Source organism: Equus caballus, chromosome 2 (genome assembly GCF_041296265.1).
Source record: "Equus caballus isolate H_3958 breed thoroughbred chromosome 2, TB-T2T, whole genome shotgun sequence".
In the NCBI taxonomy this organism is placed as follows: Eukaryota; Metazoa; Chordata; class Mammalia; order Perissodactyla; family Equidae; genus Equus; species Equus caballus.
Window position 1 is genome coordinate 113,072,467 of NC_091685.1, and position 26,719 is coordinate 113,099,185.

At 40.1% G+C, this 26,719-nt stretch overlaps 1 protein-coding gene across 7 annotated transcripts in view; it reads left to right on the top strand.

Annotated features, from left to right (window-relative positions):
* Positions 1 to 26,719, top strand: part of PRDM5 (PR/SET domain 5) — a 186,330-nt gene that overhangs the window by 124,463 nt on the left and 35,148 nt on the right. For 6 of the 7 annotated variants that reach the window (XR_011436212.1, XM_023636626.2, XM_023636627.2 and 3 more), the window contains one exon: positions 11,313 to 11,398. The exons of the other annotated variant lie outside the window; for it this stretch is intronic. Coding sequence is in view for 5 of the 6 variants with exons in the window: in XM_023636626.2 (XP_023492394.1) it covers positions 11,313 to 11,398 (86 nt within the window). In the remaining variant the exon portion in view is untranslated. The remainder of the gene's footprint in view (positions 1 to 11,312; positions 11,399 to 26,719) is intronic. 7 annotated transcript variants of the gene reach the window in all.

Consider the following 26,719-nt stretch of genomic DNA (forward strand, 5'->3'; position numbering starts at 1 on the left):
CTCAGATACTAAGTTAACCCTTTTGCAGCCAGTGTGATAGCTTTCCAAGACCATTCTCATTTTCTATATGAGGAAGCTGAGATTCAGAGAAGGAAATGACCTATCCAGTCAAGGTAGTGAGACCCAAAACTTTTGACTTCACATTCTTTTTTATTATTGTCTTATCTCTTCTTTTTTGGTACACAGCTACACAGCTATTATAACTACTACAAGAATTGCAAAAATTCTGTAAGTTACCCAGGATAAAAGATGAGCAATAGAATTTTAAAAGGCTTGTATTATTTCAGTAGTATGAAAGTTTTATGCTTTAGAGCCAAATGAAAGGTCCTTTGTTTTTGTTTTATTTTGTTTTATTTTATTTGGTTTTTAGCATTTACTGGTTCTTTTACTCCTGAGTCGTCTTTATAGTGGGCAATAGCATACAGAGAAAATGATGATTAAATTTAGTTTCATCCGATTCTGTTTTTCTTAAATTGACTTTATTTTTAGATTCACAGAAAAATTGAGGGGAGGGTACAGAGATTTCCTCAAATACCCCTCCCCTCACTCATGCATAGCCTCCCCCATTATCAATGTCTTCGTCCAGAGTGGTATGTTTGTTACAGTTGGTGAACCCACATTAGCACATTATAATCACCCAAACTCCACTGTTTCATTGCAGTTCACTCTTGATGTTGTACATTCTCTGAGTCTGAACAAATGCGTAATGACATATATCCATCATTATGGTATCATACAAAGTATTTTCACTGCTCTCAAATTCCTTTGTGCTCTGCCTGTTCATACCCCACCCCTCAACCCCTCACAATCACTGATCTGTTTCCTATCTCCATAAATTTTTGTTTTCCAGAACATCATAGTTGGAGAGATTACTTTTCTTATTTATAGGAAATGGTAATTAGTTGATGGTTGGGCCTTTTAGTGAGGTGCATGTACGTTAGAGTGCAATGTGATGAGATTTTTATGGGGTTAATAGTCTCTTCATTGTTTTCCCATTATGTTGAAAGAGTCAATTTCATTTGGCTCTTATGGTATTCAAACTGTCCATCAATACTTTGGGAAGTCAGTTCTCTTTTTTATAACATCAGATGACACTAAGTTTTATGAAGAGGAAATATAACTCCAGTTTATGTTTCTTCCTTCCAGTATGCCAATTGGTGTCTTTGATCATTTCCTATCTAGTATAGTGACAGTATTGTTTGTGTAGCATTAAAGCCAGTTTCCTTCATATTACTTTTCTCAGAACAGGTCTTATTTTATTGGCTCATGACTAATGGTCATTTTATAAGACAGTGATAACTTAGCTATTGGATTACTACCTGTATCTTATTTCGCGGAGAAATCTTAGTATTTATGTCTCTGTTGTAACTTTTTTTTAACAGTGTTTAAAAAATTCTTTTTTGAATCTCTCCAGTTCCTTCACATTTTGATTGATTTTATCCTTTGCTACCTTAAATAACCAGCTGGTTGTGTTTTTGCTCACCATCTTTCTCCTCTGTCTACTCCTCTCCCTTCTCTACTCCCGTTACCACCATCTGTACTGCTGGGGAGAAGTTTGACAAAACTTCATTTTTTCCATGAACTTTGAAAATGTTAGGTTTCATAACCCTCGTATCCACCTTCTCAAGTCCACTTATTCTTCATAATTAGATGATTAGGTGAAGGGCATGCAGGGCAAGTATGCAGAAGACAGCTGCTTTTAAAGATTGTTAAAAAGTAATATTCTTGACTTTTAGAAAGGAATTTTAGAAATTATCTAGTTCAAGCCTCTTAGTTAAACTAATGCCCAGTAAAATAGAGTGATTTGCCAAGGTACACAACTCCTATGTGGTTCATCTAGAACTAAACTAAGCTTAAACTTTTTCCAGTATATCATGTTGCTGGTATTTTTGCTTCTTATTCTTTAACATCCCTCCTAACACTTACTGTTACTCTTGAACTCACCATAGAATCCCATACATTCCTTCCGTAATGTTGGATGATGTTGCCATGTTGATACATCAACCAGTTGAGGACAATAATCTCGACTTGGAAGCTTGAGAGTCTGTAGTTTGTTACTTATGGTCTAACTGAGAACTGAACTCCAGATATGGAGAAACTTCCCACCACAAAATCGCCTATCTATAATATCTTATTATTTAATACCTGGTTCATATCCAGAGTATGGATCCTAGCGTTGGATTTCAGGCTTTCAGACTCCATTTTATTTATTTCCTCCCTGCATGAGCTTTAGTAAGTTGCTTAACTTCTTCAAAGCTTGGTTTCCTCACCTGCAAAACAGGCTATGTGATAATAGTCCCAACTTCTCGTGTTGTTTCGAGGAAGAAACGAAGGTGTGTGTACAGTACTTTGCATGGTGTTAGCACAGGGTAAGCGTGCGATCACGTGAGCCTTGCTGCCGATGTTGCCGTGTGTTTTGTTTTTCTTATTGCAGTCGGTATTTAATCACAGGTATTCATACTGCCTTGATATACAGCTTGACCCTCCATTCCCAGTGTCATCATTATCATCTTTTTATAACCTTTAGCAGCAGAGTATAGATCATCTATGGAACATAGATGAGGGTTTGCAGTCAAACAGGGCTGGTTTGGGGTGAGTGAGGGTGCATGTACTGTGTGTTGCTGTCAGCATCAATGAAGGTGAATGCTTAGGTCTGTGCCTGGCAGGCAGCTCTGTAATTTATCATCCATTTCCTAGGCTAGCATGACAGAGATGGCACTCTGTGGGTCAGCTGAAATGGTAGAGCACATTCTCCAGTTGGTTTATGGCTTGTTAGGGTCAGTGAGAGCTGGGGTTAATTCCGCAAGAGAATCCACGGACTGTGACATGAATTCCATCAGTTGTTCATAAATTATGAAGGAAATTCTAGGAACTGCTTTTGGGGTTTTAAAGCTCTGGGCCAGAAGGTTAATTACTTGCCTACAGTTCCAACCAACTTTCTGTGTTAATAGATACCGGCTGTGTTGGCCCTTCTGTTCTAGGCTTGCTTGCACACTGTTACTTGAATGTAGTAATAAATCACTGTCTTAGGAAATATTTAATTTTTTTGTAAATACCTGTGATCAGCTTAGAAATAAACGGTTGGTATATTATAACTTGATTATACTCAGATCTATCCACTGTTTTTCTTCCTTCTCCAGTACTTTTTCTAAATGAATTTATTCATTGTTTTTAGAATATTTGTTCAAAGTTATAAAAATAGTAGCTATAAATAATTAGAAATAGCTGTATGACGATAATGACATTATTAATAAAAATAGACAGTTAGCAAAGTAATTATAAACAAGTGAAAATTTAAAGCAGTTTTTCACATTTTTTTAAGAATTTGATAACCTTTATATGTTGAGACGGAATTTATTTTGCCATATTTATTTGCTAAGTAGTTAATTACTAATTGGGTCAAATCAAATGGTCTTTTGCCTACAGATAATGTAAGAGTTAGCAGAGTAGGTGAGTGCAGAATCTGCATAGAAATAAGTGATTTCCTGAGCACCACACTGAAGAGCTTTAGGTTTTCCCTAAGAAGTCTTATTCGTAGGTAAAGTCTTGAACTGCATAATTCTTGTTTGCTAAGTGTTATTTTGACAATTCAAATGATTTCTGATCACCAGCCACATTGGTGGAACGTACTATTTCGTCCTCTTTTATTTATTTATTTTTTTTGCTGTAGTCAGCTCCTCCCTGTTGATTTTGGGGTAGTGATGAGCATATATAGCAACTTAAGAGAGAGAAACATTCATTTTGATTTTCATTGGTAGTATAATTATCTACTTTTTTCTTTTTTCAAAAATATCAAGGGCCCTAGTTTTCAATGCAGAAATTACAGTTCTTACATTAAGGTTAGTCATAGGCTGGGATATGAGGCACAGAGGGTAAGAGTGAGGGAGTAACATTTGTTTTGGAATATAGTGTTATGAATAATCACCAAATGAATTAATAATATAATCACAGAGACACTAATAAATGGGTCGTTTAAAATTTACTGTCATTTAGGTAAATTTCTTTTCATCATTTCTTTGTTTCTTTCTTTTTTTTGCTGAGGAAGATTTGCCCTGCACTGGCATTTGTTGCCAATCTTCCTCTTTTTTTTTGCTTGAGGAAGAGTAGCCCTGAGCTAACATCTGTGCCAATCTTCCTCTATTTTGTTTGTGGGGTGCCACCACAGCATGGCTGGTGAGTGATGTAGGTCCACGCCCGGTATCTGAACCTGTGATTTTGGGCCACTGAAGCAGAGCACATGGAACTTTAACCACTCAGCCACAGGGCCAGTGCCTTGTTTTTCCAGTTTTTTTGGTATACTGCAATCCTCAAAAATGGAAGTGGCCTAGGCAACAGTTTTCATCAAGTGTATTTCGACAGCTTTATCTATTGGTGAATTATTGGATAATATTATTAATAGCTGCCTCTGTTAACCTTGGAACACCAACATTTTCCTTTTGTTTGGGAAAGCTAAAGGAGATCTGATTTCTCTGATGTGTGCTTTCTTCTACCCTTGCTCTCATTTCCCTCCAAGAACAACTTCTGTGTTTTTCTGCAGCTCTGGATTGTGCTCCAGGCCTGGTGAAGATTTTCTAGCTACTCTAGTTTTGGGGTAAAGAGAATTATTTTCTAGGTTTCTTGCTGATCAAAGGTATATACGCTTGATTCTTCCTTGCTGGCACTATTTACAGGAAAACCCCTCTGTGTTCAGGCACCTGAGGTGTAGCTGCTTCCTCACTCCACCACCACTGTTCACGAACAATACTCGTAAATGCTGGGTTAAATAAAACTCCAGGTAGGAATTCCTGAAACCAGGAAACTGCTGGGGGAAAAGAGTAATGATTTTCCCACCAAAGTCTGACTCCCTAACAACAACACACAGTCAGCATGTAATTACTTTACCTTACTTAGCTTACCCATCTCACTTTAGGGTGTCCTTTAACATAGCAGTGCAGAAAACTCACGTAGGAGGTTTTCTTTCTTGCTCAGAACCATTAAACTTTGCCAGTGTCTGGATTGTTCAGATGTTTCTCCATTTGTGACACAATCCCCTTTGCTTCTGTCAGCACTCACATCAAGGACCTCTCGTAGGTGCCTTGCTCCCTTGAGACAAGTCACATATAATGGCGGCATTTATACACCTGGTTGGCCGAAGCAAGGGCATCCTGAGTAGAGAATATTTTATGTTCTCTTCCTAGCTCGTTATTTTAAAATTATTCTTTAACTCTTGTCCTTTTTTATTCTGTATCTCATATTCTGTTTTGTTTGCCTCAGTAAAATTCACTGTTTGTTTTGCCCTCAATCCATAAATAGGTCTGGATCTTTATTATTTCAGACTAGAAAGTTAGTGAGCACATGGCTTCCCCGTTTTTCTGCATCCCAGTGAACCTCACCACATTTTATTTGGCATCTCCTCAGAAATGAGGGAGGGATACTGTAACTGAGATTTTTAAGGAAAAGGATACATCTTTTACTTTTTTTGTATCTCCATAGAACCTTGCTTAAAAAAAAAGACTGAATTTGTTTTGATTCAAAAAGTATTTTGAGAAGGACCTCTCCTTGAGTCACCCTTTGATTTTTACATTTTATTGCCCACTTCCTTAGAATAGTAAACTTTTTCAACTTTTAAAAGAGAGAGTATCTCTGAAATATTCAAGGAGTAAATGTCAAGTTCAGATTTTTGCTGTCTGTCTTTCAGAGGTACTGTCCTCGTGTTTAACTTGTTTAGATCAAGTAAGATTTCACAGGATTTGATTAATAAGAGCTCTCCAAGAGTAACACTGTGGGCTTCAGTGAGATCAGTGGGGTTTCAGGGCTCTTTTTGCTGCAGGAAAAAAAAAATACCTATTTCAATTCACAGAAAAGTGCCAGGAATGAACTTGAGCTGCTCCCATTTGTCGGTGTAGCGTTTCACTTCTCTCTGCGGTATACTTCTAATTTATTAGATGCTCCATAAGCTGAGGGGATTGGTATGGTGAAACTGGAAAAGTGATTGGGTGGTGCTTGCACAATTATATCTTTTGGTTTAATTTGCACTTAGAATGAGTCACTTCGATGTTTTGTAATAATTTCCTTAGTCACAAAAGCAAAATAAGCTAGTCTCATAATATTTGTGGAAAACAAATATAAAGTTCTTCTAAACAATTCCCATATAACACATGTATTTTAAAGCTCAATCGTGGAACCATCTTAACTTTTCATGAAACATGCCCTTTTGAGGTTTGCTTTTTCATTTGAAAGTTGGTACCTCCAAAACTGATTTTTGTTAGAAAACTTAAAGGAAAAAGTAAAACTATGGCTCCAAAATCTTTAAACATTAATTAATTTAATTATTTAGACATTGCTTAGTTTGGATTCATTGAAAATAAAAGTTTGACTTTATTCCATCTTAAATTACATTTTCTATGTGCATACATCTTCTCATTTTTTCAGAGAATTATGAGAATTCTGTGAAATCTACATAGGTTTTGAAAATATATGGACAAAATAAAAGGGAAAATTATTAAAATAGTTTCTGATAATAGGCTATTTTCATTTTAATCAAAATCTCTTAAAACATATATATTATAAAACTTTCCTGCTTGTTTAAAAATATTTCAAAGCATAGGGCTCATTGGCTGTACACTTTTTTAAAAAAATTGTGGTAAAATATAAGATAAAATTTATATTACTTGTGCTAAAATATAACATACAATCTGTTAGCCGTTTTGTTTAGCCAATAGTGGTCATTATTATTAAGTCTTTTGCATTCGATGTGTTTAGTAGCATGAAATAAAATTTGATCACTGAGCCCTCTGATAGACTGGTCAAGTGCTTTTTTTCAGTTAAATCCGTGGTCTAATTTAAGAATATCAAAGTTGGCAAGGTTTTTCTTTATTAGTTTCATGTTGTGTAAACATAGATCTTTAGAAAGCATTTGTGTCAGGATGTTGGACATTGAGGTGGTTATGTAGCAATAGATGGATATTAGCAGCTTTAGGATCCTTTTATCATGAAGATGCATGCTAACCTGAAAGGTCACAAATTTTAAGATGCTGTTTTAATATTAGTCTTTTAATCCTTTGGTGAGGGTTAGAGTTCTTCTGATGTCTTTAAAATTATATTGCATAAAATAATGATAATGCCAATAAATTATAATCCTAGTGGCATATATTAAACTAGAATCTGATTTTTTCCTATTGTTTTTAGCCATACTTGCCAGTGCATAGTTGTAGTCATAATGTATTTTCTTTGTCAAAACCTCAGGGTAACTTGTTGGGGGACCAGGCTAGACTCTGTTAAGTTCTTTCAGGTGGCATCCGACGTCCCCTTTCATTACCATGAGCTGACTTTGGAAAGCCATCTCCAGTTCTCTGGTGCTCTTTTCTGAATATTTCCCTGCCCTACAGATTTCAAATACTTTTAACCTGTTTCCATCTCAGGTGTGCCAGCAGTGAAATAAGCAGGCTTCTTTCAAGCCCAGTGAGCTAAAATGCTTTTAATTCAAAGCTGAAGCGCTACAGAAAAGTGTGCTTGAATGATGCTAGATTGACAGTCAGGGATGGTGTTCATTCAGTTTTTGCCTTTCCTGATGACCTTAGTGAAGTCCTTCTCCTGCCCACTCCCACGGAGGTCTTTCTGAAACCTATCTCCTTGCTTTATTTTCTTCGTATAATTTATCAGTATCTGAAATTATCTTGTGTCTTTTCTTTAATGTTTTCTTGTCTTTCTCATTACACTAGTAACATTGAAGAGACAGTGATTTTGTGAATCTATTGGCAACTGCATTCCTAAAGCCTAGGACAGTCACTAAAAGATGGTGTGTGCTCAGAAAAAAATCTGTTTAATGAATGAACTCACTTCATGGAATATCCACTTTGTGGCACCTTTTAAAGTCAACTTGAAGTCAACCTTTTACAGTTGCCATTACATTTGTTTTTTCCTTGATGTGTTTGAAGAAAACACGAGTGGATTTTAATGTTCATCAGTGTCAGAATATGATTCAAAGAAAGAAGCAGATGCAAAGAACTCATCTATTTTCCTTAGTTCAGTGAAAAGTATTTCACTGTTATGGCCACTTCAATATTATTTATGCTACTACGCTCAGTAAATCTGACTATTGGTAGCTAACTCTCAGAGTGCAGTATGTGACACTTGTCGATACTGTGTTCCCCTCTAAATACTGAAGGTGGTTACCTATATGTAGTTCTCAAGGTACTGTTTAATATTATGTCAGTGTTTGCGTTCACTTGGGATCTGCTTTGAGACACAACACATGCCTAACCTGCCTCCTACCTTTTCCTGATGAGCTTTGATAACTAAAAGAATGCCTGAATCTGCCAGCCAGAAAGATCTGGTTAATGTTAACTGTTATTGCAAGCAGCAGAGTTTTTGTCAATAACTTTAGAAAGTCTAACCTAATTTACACAAAATACTAGTCATATTATTAATTTATGTGACAGCGTGAGTTACGGGTTAAAATTCTGATTCCACCATTTAATAGCTGTGTCATGTTAAGCAAATTGCTTTTATTTTCTGTGCCTTATTTTCCCCATTTGTAAGTTAGGGAAATGAATGCCTAGATCAGATGTTGCTGCAAGAATTAAAATTGCTGATGTGCATTAAGCATTGTGAACAGTAGAGCAGAGCCTAATAGTGGTAGGCTTTATGTGTTTCAGCCTTTGTTATTATTATTTTCATTTAGATTTGTTTTTAGCTCCATTTTTTTAGCTAACTTTCAGATTAGCTAGTTTTCAGATTAGCTGATTTTTATGTGTCAGAATTTGAACACTGTGATTAGCGTAAGCAAAATGAAAACAGCGCCTACATCTACCAGCAAAGTTAAAAAATAGTAGCTATTTGGATTTGCATCATGTTGTACATCAGAACCAATGCACTGGCAGCGTTCAAGTAAGAAGGAAAGATCTGTGTTCTGAGAGTTAACTCAAGTTGAAAGTTCCTGTTCATACTAGGATAATTTTCTATATGGACAGAAGTATTTCCTGGAAACATACTCATCACAATAACTTGAAATAAGGAAAGTATCCTATGCATAATGAGAAAAAAACCCTAAGAATAACAGCTTGCTTAAATGTGCGAATGGGGCACGTGACTTTAATAGTTACTAACATATTAACCTGCACAGGTAAACTTCAGCTTCACGTTGTGTGGGACAGCAGATGGCTTTGTCCACAGAGTCTAGGAAAGGCAGCATTGCCCTAAATGGGCTCCAGCCAAAGGAGTAGACAGAATAGCAGATAAATGTAGAGTCTAAGCTGATTTGCAAACCACACACTGTAGTTTTCAGATACGTTCTGTTTATCAAAGCATTTACCCAGTGACATCCTTTAAAACTGGAGTTATATTCTGGATGGTAGAATAAATGAGTGGAGCTGAACTTAGCCAACTTTTCTAAATGTATCAGTTCAGTATCCTGGATCTCAGGGTTGTCTTGGGGATGGGGGAGAAATACTGACCCTCTAGAGGCCCAGTGTCTATTCTGAGCAGTCTACACAATCCTCAAGGGAAGCAGATAGATAGTCATCAGCGAGAACAATAATTGCCAGCTATTAGGAATTGGGTGGATGTATTAGTTTGCTAGGGCTCCCCCAGCTAAGTCCCAGAAACTGAGGAACTTAAACAATAAAAAATTGCTGTCCAACAGTTCTGGAGGCTAGAAGTCCAAGATCAAGGTGTCAAGAGGGAAACACTCCTTCTGAAGGAGCTAGGGAAGGAGCTGTTCCAGGCCTCTCTTCTGGCTTCTGGTAGTTCCTTGCCTTGCGGCAGGATAATTCCACACCTCACATGGCATTTTCCCTGTGTGTCTGTCTTCGCATGGCCACCTTCTTATAAGAGCACCGGTCACATTGGGTGAGGGGCCCACACTATTCCATAACATTTTCAATGACCCTGTTTTCAAGTAAGGTCACATTCTGAGGTGCTGTGGGTTAGGACTTCAGCATATGAATTGGGTGGACCGGAGCGGGGCGCGCATTGCTGCGGTTGCTCCCACATTGTGTTACTGCTGAAAGCACAAAGTTCTTAGCCCAGAGCAAGGCCCCCTGTGCCACAGGGGCTCCAAACCAGGAACGAAGCTGTCCATTTCATGAAGCAGTGTCAGGGACTGGGGAGGGGGCAGGGAAGGCCGTGATGAAAAGTCACCTTTGGTTTGAGCGCCAAGGACTCATTGTTGACCTGAGAAGGGAGGTCACTGGACTAATGCAAGTGGTACCTGACTGAATGAGAGTGAGAATCAGGACAAGAGAGGAGAGGACGAGCACACACTACTCGTCCAAAGGCCCGTCTCTGAGGGGAAGGAAGGATGGAGAGGAGGTTTACATTTGCTGAAGGCAAATATTTTATTGAATTGATCTTTGATTGCACTTAGGGTTTAGCATCCTGCTATGTAAATGCATTGTTAAATGAAAGAATAAATAAATTAGTCATTTTGAGTTACTGTCCATTCTATAATTAAGCTTTGACCAGACGGCAGCTTCACATTCCTCCTGGAGAGTGAGTTTTGTCACATTTTTGTCATTTCACAGTAGAAATTCTTTTAAATGTGAAGTATATATGTATGCTTGCTTGTTTTAAAAAAATTGTTTGGCTGTTTTCTAAATAATAACCTCTAGATGACAGGTACTCTGTTATATCAGAAAGTATGGATCAATTATTATTTAGCTTAACTACAGATGGTTCTGTTTAACATACACCAACTTTATGAAATTCTTTTGAAACTCATCACCCTGAGAAAGAATATGAAATCTTTTTTCTTTTTTTCCTGAGGCAGATTCGCCCTGAGCTAACATGTGTGCCAATCTTCCTCTGTTTTGTATATGAGTCACCCCTATAGCATGGCTGACAAGTGGTATAGGTCTGCAACTGGGATCTGAACCCACAAACCCGAGCTGCCAAAGCAGAGCACGCCAGACTTAACCATTGTGTCACCCCGAAATCTTTTTTTAGAACAAGGAATCAGTAAGCCAATTAAATAAAGACCTCCATAATGAGCAGTACAGTGACAGAGCAAATTGATTAATATAAAATCCTTTCAACAAATTCTTAAAATTAGGAGATGTAATTTGGATTGAGGTATTAAAAGGAAAATGCAGCAAGCCGGCCGCTGGCGAATGTTGTTTGTGTCCGCTACCAGAAGTGCTCCAGGCCCAGGCCCTCCCCACAAGAGGGCGCATGGGTCCACTGCCCTGGACTGCCCCTGGGGTGGTGGCCCGGCTGTGCCCGGAGCCTGTACTTGGTGTTCGTGGAGCGTGCGTGGTGACAGATGGGAGGAGTGGTGGCACACTGCCTGCTTTACTGCTTTCTGTTTCTGATTTGGTGGCTTCCTTTATTTGTAGGTGAGCGTCCCTATCAATGCCCTTACTGTGAAAAAGGATTCAGTAAAAATGACGGACTGAAGATGCACATTCGTACTCACACCAGGGTAAGATGATATTCTGTCTCATTAACACCGATTATGAAAACCATACTTATTTTTTTAAAAAGACATTTAACTTTACATGAGAAAATAAAGGTGATGTATCGGAAATTTTGTTTATATTTATGATAGACATTTGGGGATAAAATTTTTTTTAAAGACAAAACAATGAAAGAAACAAAAATCCAAACCAAAAAAGGGTCCCCATCCTCTGAATTGTGAGTCAGTTTTTAGGTGTTATAAGTGACATAATAGGTGTTATAAAATACAAACTGTCAAATAAATAGGTTGTAACGTTTGAATTCTAAAAAATGTCAAGATGCTGTCTTGCAGAGTATTGTCTAGTAATAGGAACATTCTTGAACAGAGGCAAGTCCGTCAGCATGTGACCATTAATTAATACATATGAGTAGGTATATTTGCAAGAAAGACATTGAAAATAGTGTAAATTATTGGGAGCGATGGAAAACAAGTAGGGCTCATTGCTTTACAGGGTGTGCCTGGTGCTGGTTTCATTCTTTTGCCGAGGGAGCCCCTTGTTCCTCTGCTGTCAACACCTCTCACTGGACTATTGTCATTCTGGGATAAGAGACTTTTCCAGACTCAAGCATCTGCCAGAAAATGTGAGCAGCTCACACTCCATCCAGATACATTTCTAGTTTATGGCACAATTAGACACTTTATATGAACTTTCCATTTGGAAATATGTTGTTTTAAATAGCTCCTTGATTTTGTTCTCTTCATCTTTTCACTGCATTATCTTTCACACGGTTCCTTTTCAGTTGGCATTTAAAAGTGCTTATGGTCTGTATATAAAGGATGTATTTTTTCAAATTTTAAGAGACATGCCTAATCTCCTTAAGAGCAATTCTCATTTCAGTCTCTCCTGGATTTCTCTTTTTACCTTAGCTATAAAATAAAGACATTAGAGACAGCATGTAATACTCATATCCTTTCCAGCATAATAGTGTTCTAGCCTCTGCTTCAGTTCTGTGGGCCATGAAAGACACCTTCTGAGGGCCTGTTAAGAAAATGCTCTTCTTGTCTTTGTGATGGAGGAGAGAGGCAACTTCTCATTTAAGCAAATTGAGAGCAGATTTCTTGTTGTGGTTTATACTGTCATAGTTGTCCTACTGGAATATTAGGAACTGGAGTACAGTGATGCGTTGCTTAACTAAGGGGATACATTCTGAGAAACGCGTCCCTAGGCAGTTTCATCGTGTGAACATCATAGCGTGTGTTTACACAAACCTAGATAGTATAGCTTACTACACACCTAGGCTGTATGCTACTAATCTTATGGGGCCACCGTCATATATGCGGTCCCTTGTTGACCAAAACGTCATTAAACAGCGCATGACTGTATTTACTAAATATAAAATTACTTCATAAGCAATAAAGGATTAGACAGATATTACTGCTCATAATAATGACTTAAATGTACATATTTAAAATATTTATGTCATAATGGCATTATTAAGGAGTTTTAAGTTAGTTTTAGTATAGTTTAGAAGGTTATGTTATATGTATACAATTATTACAGAGGTGTCAATAATACATTTTAAAGATGCCAACTTACAGGCAAAGGAACCCTGGTTCTTCTCATCGAAACTAGTGATGTTAACCCAAATCTGGGCGTTATGGGTGCATATTATATTGTTTCCCGTGATTCCTGATGACGGTCATGACCACACCACAGAGGAGGCTGCTTAAATCACTGCAGGAAGAAAATACCTTTTAGGGTTTCTCAAGAAAGTGTGATATTTCCAATTCAGCTAATTTGTTTTTTACTTTGTTTTAATATAAAATTTATTAATGAGCCTAATACAAATACTTAAAATAAATACAAAGACCACTAATTACATGCCAGGTACTATTCTGGACCTTCACGTCCGTCCATTCGTTTAAGAAGCCTCACACCAATTCATTAATGAATTTAGCTATTCACTTAAGTCTCTGTGAGGTGGGTCTTATTATGATCCCTTTTTAAAAAGTGAGAAACTGAGGTACAAGCAAGTGAGTAGCACCGTCGGCATGGAACCCAGGCGGAGACCTGGATGGTGGCTGCAGAGACCACACCCCTCACTACACACATTTGCCTTTCATTCATTCAAAGGTTTCCTCATCCCACTGGTTCTGATATACTTTCCTGTGTATTTTCAAACTCAACGAACTGCAGCAAGGACCCCAAAGTCTCATGTTCATGTGACTATTTGAGCCTTGTTCGAGGATCCTGAAGCTGCCTCGAGGTGTCTGGGTGCGGGTGGAACCTTGTCGGCAGCTCTCCAGCAGTCCTGCCTGCACAGAGAAGACAAACCCCAGGCTTGACTAAGGGGACGGCAGAGAGAGTGCGGCTGGAAGCACCCAGGGTTTTAGATGGAATCCCACACAGTTCATGGAGAGCACTAGCAAAGGAACAGAGTAATAGATACAAGCCTTTCAAGTTTTGCCTCAAACTCTTCCTTAATTTTTCTTTCTCATGCAATATTTATATTTTATCCCAGACAGCTTTAGTTTCGAAATCCTTTTTTCTAAGCATTGGATAAATAGAGATTTTTCTGTGCATATTAGTGCAACTTTTCAAAAGCTGATTATCAGCGAATGCAATCAGAGTGATAGCAAGAACCAAGAGACTTTTTGAAGAAAGTTCTAGAGGAACAATCTCTGCAAGTTCCTATTTTCTCAGTATTATTTGGGTTTTATAAATATCAATTCAAAAAAGATACCAGTACATCTGGACTGTAACACATTTCAGTTTTAATTTTGTATTCATATTAAATGTTTAGTATTTAGATAGCTCTAATTCCAGACATTTTTTTATCCTATTTCAAAAGAAAATTTTAATTCGATTACAACAACAATAACAAATACTATATCATCCAGCCAGTTACATTTTTAAGAAGTTTTGGTGGGTCTACGTAAAATGCTGTGCTATGCCTGCACCCCCAGGTTTGCATTCTGTGGCTACTGCATGGACACTTCTGAGAAGGAACACAAAGTCCTTTCCCCCTGGGCATTGTTTATTGGGTCTAGCAAGGGCCCCAAGTGTGGGAGATAATTTTGCTAAAATCCTAATTTTGCTAAAAGGCTAAACAGTTGTTGGTCTTTCATGGAGAGGCCAACGCTGGTAATTTCTTTATTTCCTTCAATATATTTTCTGTATTTTTGATTTTTAGCATGTTGACTATGTTGTGCCAGATGTGTCTTTTTATATATTCATCCTGTTTATATCTGTGATTTGTTATTATTAGATAAATTTTGGGAAAATCCTCAGCTGTTTCTTTTTCACCTATTTCTTTGGTCCCTTTCTTTCTCTCTTCTTCTCATGGGATGCCAATTACATATGTTACATCGGTTGATATTGTTCCATAGCTCTTGGTAGTTCTTGTTCATTTTTATTTTGTTTTAGTTACTTTCTGTTTTTTAATCGTGGTGTTTTTCTCTTTGTATCTTTGTGTTTCTAATTTCTATTGACAAATTTTCCATTTCACTGATCTTTCCTCTGTTATGCCCAGTTGGCCTATTGAAGAAGTTCATCTTTGATAGTTTTTCATTTCTAGTATTTCCATTTGGCTTTTTTTAATGGTTTCCGTGTCTCTGTTGAAATTTCCCATTTGTTCCTGCATGTTGTCCACCTTTCACTGAATTCTTTGACGTTAGTTATAGTTGTTTAAAATTCTCTGGTAGTTCCCCATCTGGGCCATCTTTCTATCTCGTTGTGTCGTCTATTCTGTCTCTTGATAATGGGTTTGGGAGGGTTTGCTGTTTGGATGTCACATCAAATTTTGATTTGATGCTGTTATTGTGTGTAAAAGAATGATAGAGACTGAGGTAGATACTATTGATGCCTGGAAATTGGTACACCTCTTCTGCCAGGCCATTAATGTAAGGGGTTGAACTAATGTAGCCAGCAGTTGAGCTAGAGTTGGGTGGGCTCCGGTGGTGGACTGCTGTTCCCATGTTCTCATGGCCAGGGGTTTTCCACAGTCATTCTCCATGAAGGGCAGACCTTCATGCCCTTGCTACGGAAGAAGTTTTTCTCTCTGCCTCTGCTTTTGCCCCTCTACCAGGTATAGTCATCTGGTGCTTGTTACTCAGCACGAGACTTGAGTGGGGCACAGGGCTTTCTTGATTCTCCTGCTCTAGTGTTAGAACGAGGCAGGTGCTGTGTGCCTGAGCCTCTAGGATGGGGCTTTCTCGGCATTCTACCCCTACCCTGGTGGCAGGCAACTTCTGCCTCTGCCTCAGTTCAGGGTCTGGAGATGCAGTGTCCTAGCCACTAGCCACATGTGGCTATTTAAAATTTAATTGAAGTTAAATAAAAATTCGCTTTTTCATGCACACTGGCCACTTTGCAAGTGCTTAATAGGACATGTGACTTGTGGCTACCATATTGGACAGCAAAGACATAGAACATTTCCTTTGTCACAGAAAGTTCTGTTATACAGTGTAAGTCTAGAGGCCAGGAGGCTGAACTCGGCTTTGTACCAGTGGAGGTTCCTGCTTCTCTTTGAGCGGCAGCAGATCTTGGGTGAGAGCCCTTCCACTGCGTGTCAGTGCAGGGTGTGGGCTGTGGGCAAAGTTCTGCCCCTATCTAGAGGCAGAGGCCTTTGCCTGGGACCAGAGCACCCGAGGCTTTCCTGCCTCACCCCCAGCAGCACATGACTTTTGTTTCCTGACAGGAGGTCAGATGTCGGGCATGGCAGGTGTCTTGCTCCTCACTCAGAGGCAGAAGGCATTTGTTTCCTGTGTTGGAAGGGTCTGTGGCCTCTGTGGTTTTGTGCTTATTCCCTGGTGGTGGCCAGTAGCCGCCTTATACTCACGTGGGGACCAGTATGCAGATGGGTTCCTTCTGGTCCTCCTGTTCCGCCATCACCCCTTGTCAGGCCCTGCTCCTCTGTGTCGCTGAGGGAGCTCCCTCAGGTCTCCTGGCCTGCCCCATCTTTGTCAAGAGCACCCGGTGGAGCCAGTGGAAAAGAGGTGGTGGATGACGTGGACTTCCAGTGTATCTGGGTCCCCATAATTCTAAACTGTCCCTGTAAACTACAGTGGACCTTTGAGAATTCTTTAAACTTTTGCTTGTTTTCTTCCCATCCCCTTTTGTGGCAGCTGCCTCTTCCTCTGTTCTCTGACAAAGATGAAACAGCTCTTGTGTTCCATCTTTGTGACATTCGGTTCACCCGGTTGTCTGATGACCTCAGTTCACAAACTATCGTATGACTTTAGGTTCAAAACGATGATGTCGATTATCCAGCTTTTTCCCATTGTTAGGGTAGGGGTGACGTTCTTTGTCGCTTTCCACGTCCTAACAGCAGTAATTTATTGTTAGCTGTCTAAGTTTATTAGGACAACTTCTTCTGCTTAATGGCTGTAGATTCATTTTCTGCTTGGGAGCTGATAAAAACAGAAATTCTTACACTCCCTGTCCAATTAGCACCTCCATTCAGTCAGGGAAGCACCCATGTTTACAGGCCCCATGTGGTCCAGGCCAATATGTTAGGTTTCTACAAAGGGACTGTTTCCCAGGGTGAGAGCTCAGTTGGCGTCGGGCTGGGCTTGGCCAGCTCTGCTCAGGGCATTGTGCCGTGAGCCATTGCTCATCTCAGTCCAGGTTCTCTCTCATTTACCTTCTCTCCTTCCTACTCATGGGCTTTTTTTCTTGCTTGGGTGATGGAGGAAACAGCTTTTTGGAGGGAACAGGGCCTCTCTGGGGACAATCTTCTTACTTTGGACACGGTGGCTTCAAACCAAGACTTTTTAAAATAACCTTAAAAGGAAATAAGAGTTTTGCCAGGGCTTTTAGGCTTGGAGATCCTCCTGGCATACTGCCAGACCTTCCCCTCCTTATCTCTGTTGTTTTTTGTCTAAAAGGTCTTTTTGACCACCCAAAATCTGTCTAAGGGAGATAAATGTAAGTTGCTTAACTCTCTGTGTGTAATGTCTCAAGTCCATTTTAGGATATTATACTTGGGAACAATAGATCATCTGGAAATTACAGACTTTAGGTTTTTATTGTCTTAGACACATTGAACCAAAACACTCATTCTTAGTGAGTTGGGGCACATGCTCGTAAATATCTGTTTTGTAAACATTAGGTTCAAAAGAAATTATCGTTTGTAACCATTTACCACAGAAAGCTTCATGTCTTGTTTAATGACTTTTGATTGTCGACATGGAAAACACCTGCACCAATTAGAAAGTTATTTCAGAAACTCTGCCTTTTGAACACCACTTAAAAAACCAAATTAGGTTACACAAGTTTCAGAGTTCTCAGATCACAGCTGTCTCTCCGGCCTTGTTTATGGGAACAGCCAGATTAGTTCTTACAAACATTAAAATGCAATTAATTAAATACATTAAATGCCAGTGGTTAAAAGGAACAGCAAGTCTTTTGTGTTGTTTTGTATTTTGTTAATTTTCTTTCATAAAACTTCCTGTTCCCGACCCTCAGGTAGTTCAGATTTTTGGTGGGATTAACAAACCTGTGCGTTTCGCACTTTCTTCTGACACCAGGCAGCGAGACCCCGGTCCTTAAGCCCGGACTGCGGGTGGGGGGTAGTCTCCGATTTCCTAGGCCTCGGGCACTGCTGGATTTATCCGGAGGCTTTCGAGGGGTGTACTGATGGAGTGATTTGTAAACTATGCAAAAAAAATCTAACCAGAGCATCCAGCTCGTGAATCCTGTGGGTGCAATGTGAGCACGATATTGAAGGAAAAAGAAAAGAGCTAATTCATTATGGGTGAATATGTTGGAGGAGGAGGAGCGAGGAGTGGATGCTAAGGGAAGCGGTAAGAAGAATTTCCCCAGCTACCAGACATTGTGTAGGATTTCTGTAGCCTTGGTTGAGAATTGAAAGGGGCCTTTTAAGTGCGGCAATCAGCGTGGAATCCTCATGAACACGTTATGAGGCAGGCACATAAAACTTAGGAGACAGATGCAGAAGCGAGTCTGTTGAATCAGGTAGGGGGTGGGTGAGTTGATTCTGGGAAATGCTAGAGAGAGTGGGTGGTATTTGAGTTGAGCTTTCAGAAATATGGAGGAGGGCATGCTGGGTGCTCGTAACCACAGGGGCAAAGTGAAAGAGGTACCTCCCGATGCAGTCAGGGGGGCCCGGTCCCTGTGACTGTCTGAGGATGCGTGTTGAAGTCTGACTGCAGTTGAGACAGGCTAGGACTGAGGAGTTGGTATGAATCCTGGAAGCACGTTTCGTTTCGTGTGTTGTGTTTTGTTTTGAGCAGGGGAGTGACATGATCAGCTCTCTTTTGGCAAGGTTGCTCTGAAGTCATCCTCCTCGAGGGTGAGTTGAAGGAGGCAGGACTAAAGGCAGGGACACTCAGTCAGGAGGCGTGCTGGAGCCAAGTGAGCTAGATAGGAGCCCATACTAGGTGGCCATGGAATTTGAGAGAAGGGTACAGATGTGAGGGACACCTTTGAAATAGTACTGATGAGGTTTGGACGTGTGGTGCATACAGGTGGTGGAGGATAGGGCGGAGTCCCGGATGATCTTCGGATGCCTAGAAGGGGCTCTTCAGGGGATGGTGATGCTCCAGTAGAGACAGGAAGAGTAGCTAGTAGATTTAGAGAGAGGTCGAGGGAGAGGAGGAGGCGGCGCTGGGGTCGCGCTTGCATAGGTCAAGTGCCTGAGGAGCATGCTCAGCTATTTTTTACATCTAGATAAGAGGAAGAGATTAAAACAAATTTAATAACTTCCTTCAAAAGCTTCTTAGGATTTTAGAGGAAACTTTGAAATTTGTTTTCATTTCTTATTTTTCTAAACTTCGTCAGCTTTTGTGCTGTGGGAACAAGAGGATGTGGCTCACTGCCACTATTTTGTAAACATCTTTAATTTGGTTTTGGAATTAATAAAACTTTTATTGTTTCTAGAACTTGCATGTTTCTTGGGGAATTTTATATGCCTTGCAAACGAATCATTTAAGATAAATGGCTTTAAGATCCCATTGTGTTTTATTTGGCTCAGGAACTATACCTGCATGAAACTGAACATTCTTATTCTATCACAGTAAGCTGCCTTTCCTTTGTAAAAGGGGAAATCAGACCATTTGAAAAATAACTTCCTTTTTGGGGATTGAAAGCATCGTTTTCTCCTTTTCTTTTCCCATTTTCTTCTTTGTGAAAATTCTTTTTGATGGTCATCAACCCACTTGGCAGAGTGCCCCTCTTCCTATTCTCTGTGCAACTATGCTCTTGAGCTAGTCAGCTCTATTAAACTCACCAGCAAAGAAGTTTTCAGGTCCCTGGTTACGAATACTTTCCTGGCACACCAAATAACATTCCTAAGATTAGGACTTCTGGTCCAGGCATTCTAAATGTGATGAGTGGTTCCCTGAATTTGCATAGGCTTTGAGAGAAAGAGGTGAAAACTTAAAATAAATTAGATTTCATACTCTCGACAAATTTATTGGGTAGGTAAATTATCCTATAGGAAAACAGACAAAAGTCTTTTGTGGAGTTAAATTCTGTTTCACTATCTTTAGGGTTACAAGAGTAGAGTTACATTGATGTGAAGGATTGAACTGGACCTAAGCATCAAATGTGATTTTTCTGCAGAGTTTTTTAATGGCACTTAGATTTTCATTCTATATTTTTTATGCTTAACTTGATTTTGGGGGGGAAAAAAAAGCTAGTGCTATCCATCTAAAACAGAATGTGCGTTAGTTATAATAGTGGAGTGATAAGGTCGTCTCCAAAATGGTTGTCATCAGTTTCTTCCCTCCTTATATGCACCTGCTGCTCTCCGAATCAACAGGTAGAGCCTGGCTTCCCTTCCTTGAGTCTGGGCTGGCCACAGTGACTTGCTTGACTAGTAGAATGCAGCAGAGGTGATAGTCTAGGACCTCAGAGGCTAGGTTATAAGAAACCTTGCAGCTTTTACCTGCATCTCTTGGAACCAGCCACCATGCTGTGAGGACCCCAAGTCATGCGGAGAGGCCACAGATTCGCACTCCACGCAACAGCCAATACAAACCGCCAGCCATGTGAATAAACCTTTTTGGACACCAAGGCAGTTGAGGCTTCAGATGGCTTCAGCTGCAGCCAACAGACTGCAACTACTAGAGAGACTCAGAGAGAGAATTGATGCCTCTGTAACAGTCAGTCCACAAACCCATAAACACTACCCCCCACCAAAAAAATACATAATCAATCCACAAAACCTTGAAAAATAGTAACTTATTTAGGTCACTCAGTTTTGGGGCGGCTTATTATGCAGCAGGAGGTAACTGGAACAAGTGCTCAATATTGCACAATACTCAATAAGTACAATTTTCAGTGTGTAATGTGCTCCTGTATTTTAAAGTGGTTGATGTTTCTGGACAAAGTGTTAAAGCGAGCACTTACGTAATGTTCCTAAATAGAAGCTAGCTGTTGGATCATGACGTCATCCTGGAGCAATTGGAGCTGGATTTTGTGACTGGAAAAATGTAATTCTTAAGATTCAGTTTAAAAAATACTACTAACAATTGTTTAGAAAGGCATATGCTGTTCTGAAAAAGATTCTAGAGACCTGGAAACGAGTGAACTTTAAGGCTCTCGTGATACTTTATATGCTATTGAATTCATAGATCCAAAGTCTGATGGCAGATTTGCTTGTGTACCACTAATTTGTATAAAGGAGGTCAATTAAGAGCTGTCTTTTTAAATAGTAGGCCTTATAATTGGTGTGATATTGGGATGGCTGAAGCAAATAGTCTCATCACCATCATAACAATGTCTCTTCAGTACTTTTTAGAAGGTTAAATGACAACCAGAAAGTCTAAAACTGAGTTATCCATCAGAATTAAAATCAGGAATGAGACCTGTTTGGGGCCTTTGGTGTGTAATTCTTGTTGCGGGGGCTAGTGGTCTGGCAAATGCAATCATGGGTTTAAGTGTTTAAATACTCTGTTTGTGAATTTAATAAATTTATTGTTATGGTTTGTTGTTATGTTCCTGCTTTTTAGGTTTGCCTTCCATGTGGACAGGATTCTTATACCTCCTTTCCCCCAGCATCTGTGTGCCTGGCACCTAGTGGGCTATCAGATTTTTTGAGTGAATGAAGTGGAATTATATCCGAAGTAAACTATATTAAGTTTACCAAATTAACTCAGCAAATATATAGCTAAATATAGCTAAGTAAGGTGTCTGAATTCACTCATTCATTTATTCAACAAACATTTATTGAATGACTGCAGTGCACAACAAGCTGAATATAGTGATAAACAGACCTAACCTTGTCCCTGCCCTCAGTGGAGCTCACAGTCTGTTTATCAAAGTAAGTGTAATTCTTGCTTCATCAGCTATTCCTTCCCTTGCTCAGAAGCTGTGAGAAGACAAGAGTGGGTGCGTTCAGCACATATTTGTGATGTGCCCATTCTGTGCTGGAGACTGAGTGTCCGAGGCCCTGCCTTGAATCCATCAGCAGAGATGAACACTAAAGACATTATTTTAAATAATAAATTATAACAAGTGTGCAAAGTGATGAAGCGAGAAAGTACTGGGTCCCCAGTATCCAACCGGACACCAAACCAGTCCTGAGGTGCTGGGGCCTTTGGCATGGCCCTCTCCTGTCTCACAGTGGTTCTTCTTTGTTGCGCTGGTTGTCTTCTTCTGTCACATCTGCTCCTCTGCACGTCTCCACGTCACCATGAGAGGGAGGCAGTTCTCTCTGTCGGGCCAGGAATAGGTGACTGCACGCCTGTTGCTCTGTGCTTGACGTTCCGTGTGCACTGGGCCCACTTTTCCCTTGTTACCTTCTTGGGCTGTTCTTGTCATCTTGTCTGTAAAGACTTTGTTCTCAGAGGTCTGTGGTCCTCTGATGGAGCCGTTCCCACTCAGTTTATCTGCCCTGACACACCTGACAGACGAAGCTCAGGTGGGCCGTGTGCCTCAGGCCACACGTGGACCCTGCACTTCTTCAAGCTCCAGCCTTAACTGCTGCTGCTTATTGCTCACACAGGACAGCATCTGGGGCGGAAATGAGTGAGTATGATTTTGTTAGAAGCTAACATGAAAACCCAACTCATTTGTAGAAAAGGAAGTAGATCATTTACAAGCTGTTGTACTTTATTATTAATGAGAAATCACTTTACAACTATTCACAGTATATCGCCATGCCAAGGCTTTGAGGTTGTGACCCTAGATCTAAAGCTGTCCCTCTTAGATCCTGGGTATTTATGAAGCGTACCGTGTGCCAGGGCTGTACGAGGCAGTAGGGGTACATGGTGGAATATATATAGCACAAGGTGCCTGTGAGTTTCAGGTAATTTCATGTGATGGACCTCGGTGTATATAGAGGATGTAGTGAAAAAAGAGGCTTTCAAGGTGAGCAGAGGACACACGATGACGGCTCTTTGGCTGCAGGAGGAAAGTGTTTGGACTTAACTGTCAGGGCTGTTGAGAAGCCCTTGAAGGTCAGGGGCCTCAGAGTTCTGGCTTTTTCAGGTCCTGCTAAGTTCTTTGCTTCTCACTGACTACTGGCCAGTTCTAGCCCCACTCTGATCATCAAGTAACTTTGCTCTTCCATCTTAGAGATCTTTCTGTTCTTTGGTTCTCCTCAGCGCTCAGTGGTTCCTTGGACTCTCCTCAGCCTGCTGATAACTCTCGATTTTTCTGCCCAGGTAGTTTGGGGCAGGGATAAGAGAGCGTTTCAGGAAAATACTCCCAGGCAAACCATCCCTGGAGAAACAGTGAAGACTTTTCCAGTGGCCTTTTCTTAGTCTGCATTTGGTCTGCCTTCTTTTTCCCATTGCTTTAGAACAAGGAATTAAATATCTGTGCCTAAAGTCTTGCAACTGGGATATACAACTATGTGCTGGGGCTTTGGGGAGATAAAAGGAGTGAGGAAGATTGGCACAGATGTTAGCTCAGAGACAATCTTCCTTAAGCAAAAAGAGGAAGATTGGCAACAGATGTTAGCTCAGGGCCAATCTTCCTCACCAAAATGCAAAAAAAAAAAAGTCTGTGTCTAAAATCAGAAGGCTCTATCTCCCACCTACCTTCCAGACCTGACTGGAGAGCTGTTCCAAACTTAAGTGATCCACTCTTTCCTCCTCCAGTAGGGTACAGTAACACAAAGATGAATATCATATAAGTGCCCTTTTTTATTGTCATCTGTCACAAGTCCTCAGGGACTATCACCACAGCTGGGATCAACGTGATATTTTAACTGAAGTGTTGGTGAAGCTTTGAGCTGCTTATCATTTGCGTTTATGAGCAATGTAAAATTCAGACAGAATGTCATTTGAAGGGATTATTTATGGAATATTGGGTTAACTTATGTTGCTATTATCCTGAACAATAGAAATTAAATCAGATCCCTGTGTTGTAAGTTGCAAATACTTATGATGACATCTGGCCTTTCTTGATAATCTCACATAATGTCTAAAAATCTAAAAAAAGAATTTATGTTAGGGAACTCTGTGACAGTTTTTATTTAACTTTGCTTAACAGTGACTTCAAACAGTTGTTGCATATGTAGAGAACTCCTGATTAAAGAAACTTTGAGTAATGTGGTGTGTTTCTAATTACAGCTTTTTAAGATTTCGACGAGTTGCTGAGCTCAGTTGGCCAAATAATTTTATTGAGTCAACTTCTGTGTTACGTGCTGTGTATTCAAGGAAGGGTTTAGAAAAAGTTCTGGCCCTGAAGGATTTGGGGGGAGAAGCTGGTCAGATAGCGCCTGGCAAGGACCCTGAGAGAACTGACCCAAGGGAGCTGTAAACCCACAGAGCAGGGCACCTGCCTCGCTGTAGGAGACAGACGCAGGCCGAGAAAGCTGTCAGGAGAGACAGGGGTGAGAGGTACTCCGCGGGAGGAGAAAGCTCACTCGTGAAGTCTCCACCGAATGAACAGAAAATGGCTGAGCAGCAGAAGATGCTTCAAAAGGAAACCAAGGAGCAGCCGAGAGGCTGAAGGAGAACCAAGGGAAAGAGGTGGCACCAAAGCCAAGGGAGAGGAAGAATTGCAGCATTTCGCGGAAAGTCACACGCGCCGTCTTCCTCTTGGAGGCCCGCAGTCTATAAGCATGTTACAGGTTCGGAGAAGTCCAGCAGAAAAGACAGTTCTCATAGTTTGTGTAACCTAGTATTTGCCAAGATAATTTCAGCAGAGCGAGTATATGAGTGTGTGTATGTGTGTGTGTGTGTGTGTGTGTGTGTGTGTGTGTGTGTTCATTCTTCTACATCTCACTGGGTCTAGTGTCTACAAAACAATTTAAGAAATCCTAGTCTAATCCATCCCATGTCCGGCTGCCACAATAATACTTAAAAAGGTCGACTTTGATGTGTCTCAGTTACTAAAGAAAACAAAACAAACAGAAGCAACCCCAGAGTGGCTCCTCAAGGCCTGCAGACTGGCGCCCAGACGGCGTAGCCTGAGGTGCCCGGTGCCCTCCTGGCCGGGCCGCCTGCCCATGTCCGCCCTTCTCTCCGTGAGCACACACGCACTCTGGGCTTCAGCCAGGCTGGAGCACGTGTCCTCCCAAAGCTTGCCACGTTTTTGAACATCTGCTTCAGTATTTCCTAAGGGTACACGTAACATAATCCTGTTTCCTGGCCTCTTTCTTTTTAATCCTCTCCCTCTTCCTCTTGTGAAGATGTGGCTCTCCTTAGAGCTGGTCAGCCATCACTTTCTGTGCAGCCTTCGCTGCCACCTCTGCCATGGACTTTTACTGATACCTTAATTATACTATATTAGCTCACTTTTTTCACTTTTGTGTCATAGTTTTCATGTTCTTTTTTCCTTAGTTCATTCATTATTCATTCAGTCATTCAGCAATGTAATTGTGCGTCTTATAATTGTACACTTATCCTTATTAGTATTTCTGTATCTTTCCTGTCACAATGGACTTTCTAAATAGACCTTCCCTGATGTTGAAACGACAAAATTTCTAAGACCTGGTCTCAGCCGCCAGGAGTTCTGTGCGTACCGAGGAAGGGAGACGGACACTTACCTGATTAAATTAGACCTTCTTTCAGAGAGAGGCACAATGTGTGATGGGAACATTGGAACATGGACAACATAGCAGCTAACTTTCCCCGGGGGAGAGCAGGGAGAGTTCACTGGAGAAGTTTGAATTGGGTCAGAAAGCGTGATTATGAGTTTTCTAGGAAAAGCAACAGAGTTGGGGGTGGGCCGTGCCAAATCAGCTGAGTGCAATGTGCAAAGTTGTGAAGTTGTGATGTGTGAGTTGCTGAGAAACTCAGTGGTGGAACCCAGTGTGTGTGTTGGACAGAATGGGAGCGTAGGTTGGGCGTGGGCAGGTTGCATAAGAGAGTGAGGAGCTTTCTGTGCTGAGACAGGGAGGTACCATTGATGCTGTGGGTCGTAATGAGTCAACACAGGCTTTTCTTTTTCCCCAGTGAGGGAATGAAGGGAGAAGAGAAACAAAAATATCCTGGGCATCTCCTGCTTATTAGAAATACAAAACTGTGAAATAAAGACAGATGTTCACTCCAAGCAACTCTATCCCCTGAACTAACATCTTTTTTCACTTTTTATACGTTACAAAAACTATCTTGCAGGTTAAGACTAATAAACTATAACTTAATTGCTAAGGCTGTAGTTATTACTGTGAGAACAAAATATAGGGCACAACATGTCTGAAATTCCTTCGCAGTTCGTGACTTATTTTTAGTACAGTCTGGAATCACAGAATATTATGGCTGGAAAGCCATGATCCAACTCTCTCATTTAGAAATAAGCGAATTTAAGTCAGATTGGTATAGCTAGTTATCCACAAGTCCAGAAACTTCTCTCTCTCTGAGGTCTTTTTTGACGTTATCCTGCCTCAAATCCGTTTGGTCATGAAATTAAAGGGAAACAGTAATGGTTTCGGTCATAGAGTAGGTATAGTATATCATTTTACAGTTGTTATATTTTGGGTTTTAGTAATATTTCATATAAAATTATTACCTCTTCTAAAAATATCTTATTGTGAAATGACCTGCGTATTGTTTTGTCTTTTATTACCTCAGAGAGCAAAGTTATTTTCAAGCAATGCATCTGATTTTAAAATATAAGTTACTGGGAAAATAGAATTCACTTAATAGTTAGGAATTTATATTATTATTATTATTGGAATGTATCTTCTCTGTAAAGATTGGAAACCTTGTAAATAAGTCTTTATTAATGTGGGAAGGATGAAGTTTCTAAAAATATATAAAACATAAATTGTGTAATTACTAAATAAGTACATTTTAGAATGAATGACTATTTATTGACCATTATATACTGTACACTGAGTTGGATACTTACATATTTGTACTCTAATCTTGAAATCTTCCCAATAATCATGTAAACTATGTATGATATACTTAGTATTAAGAATA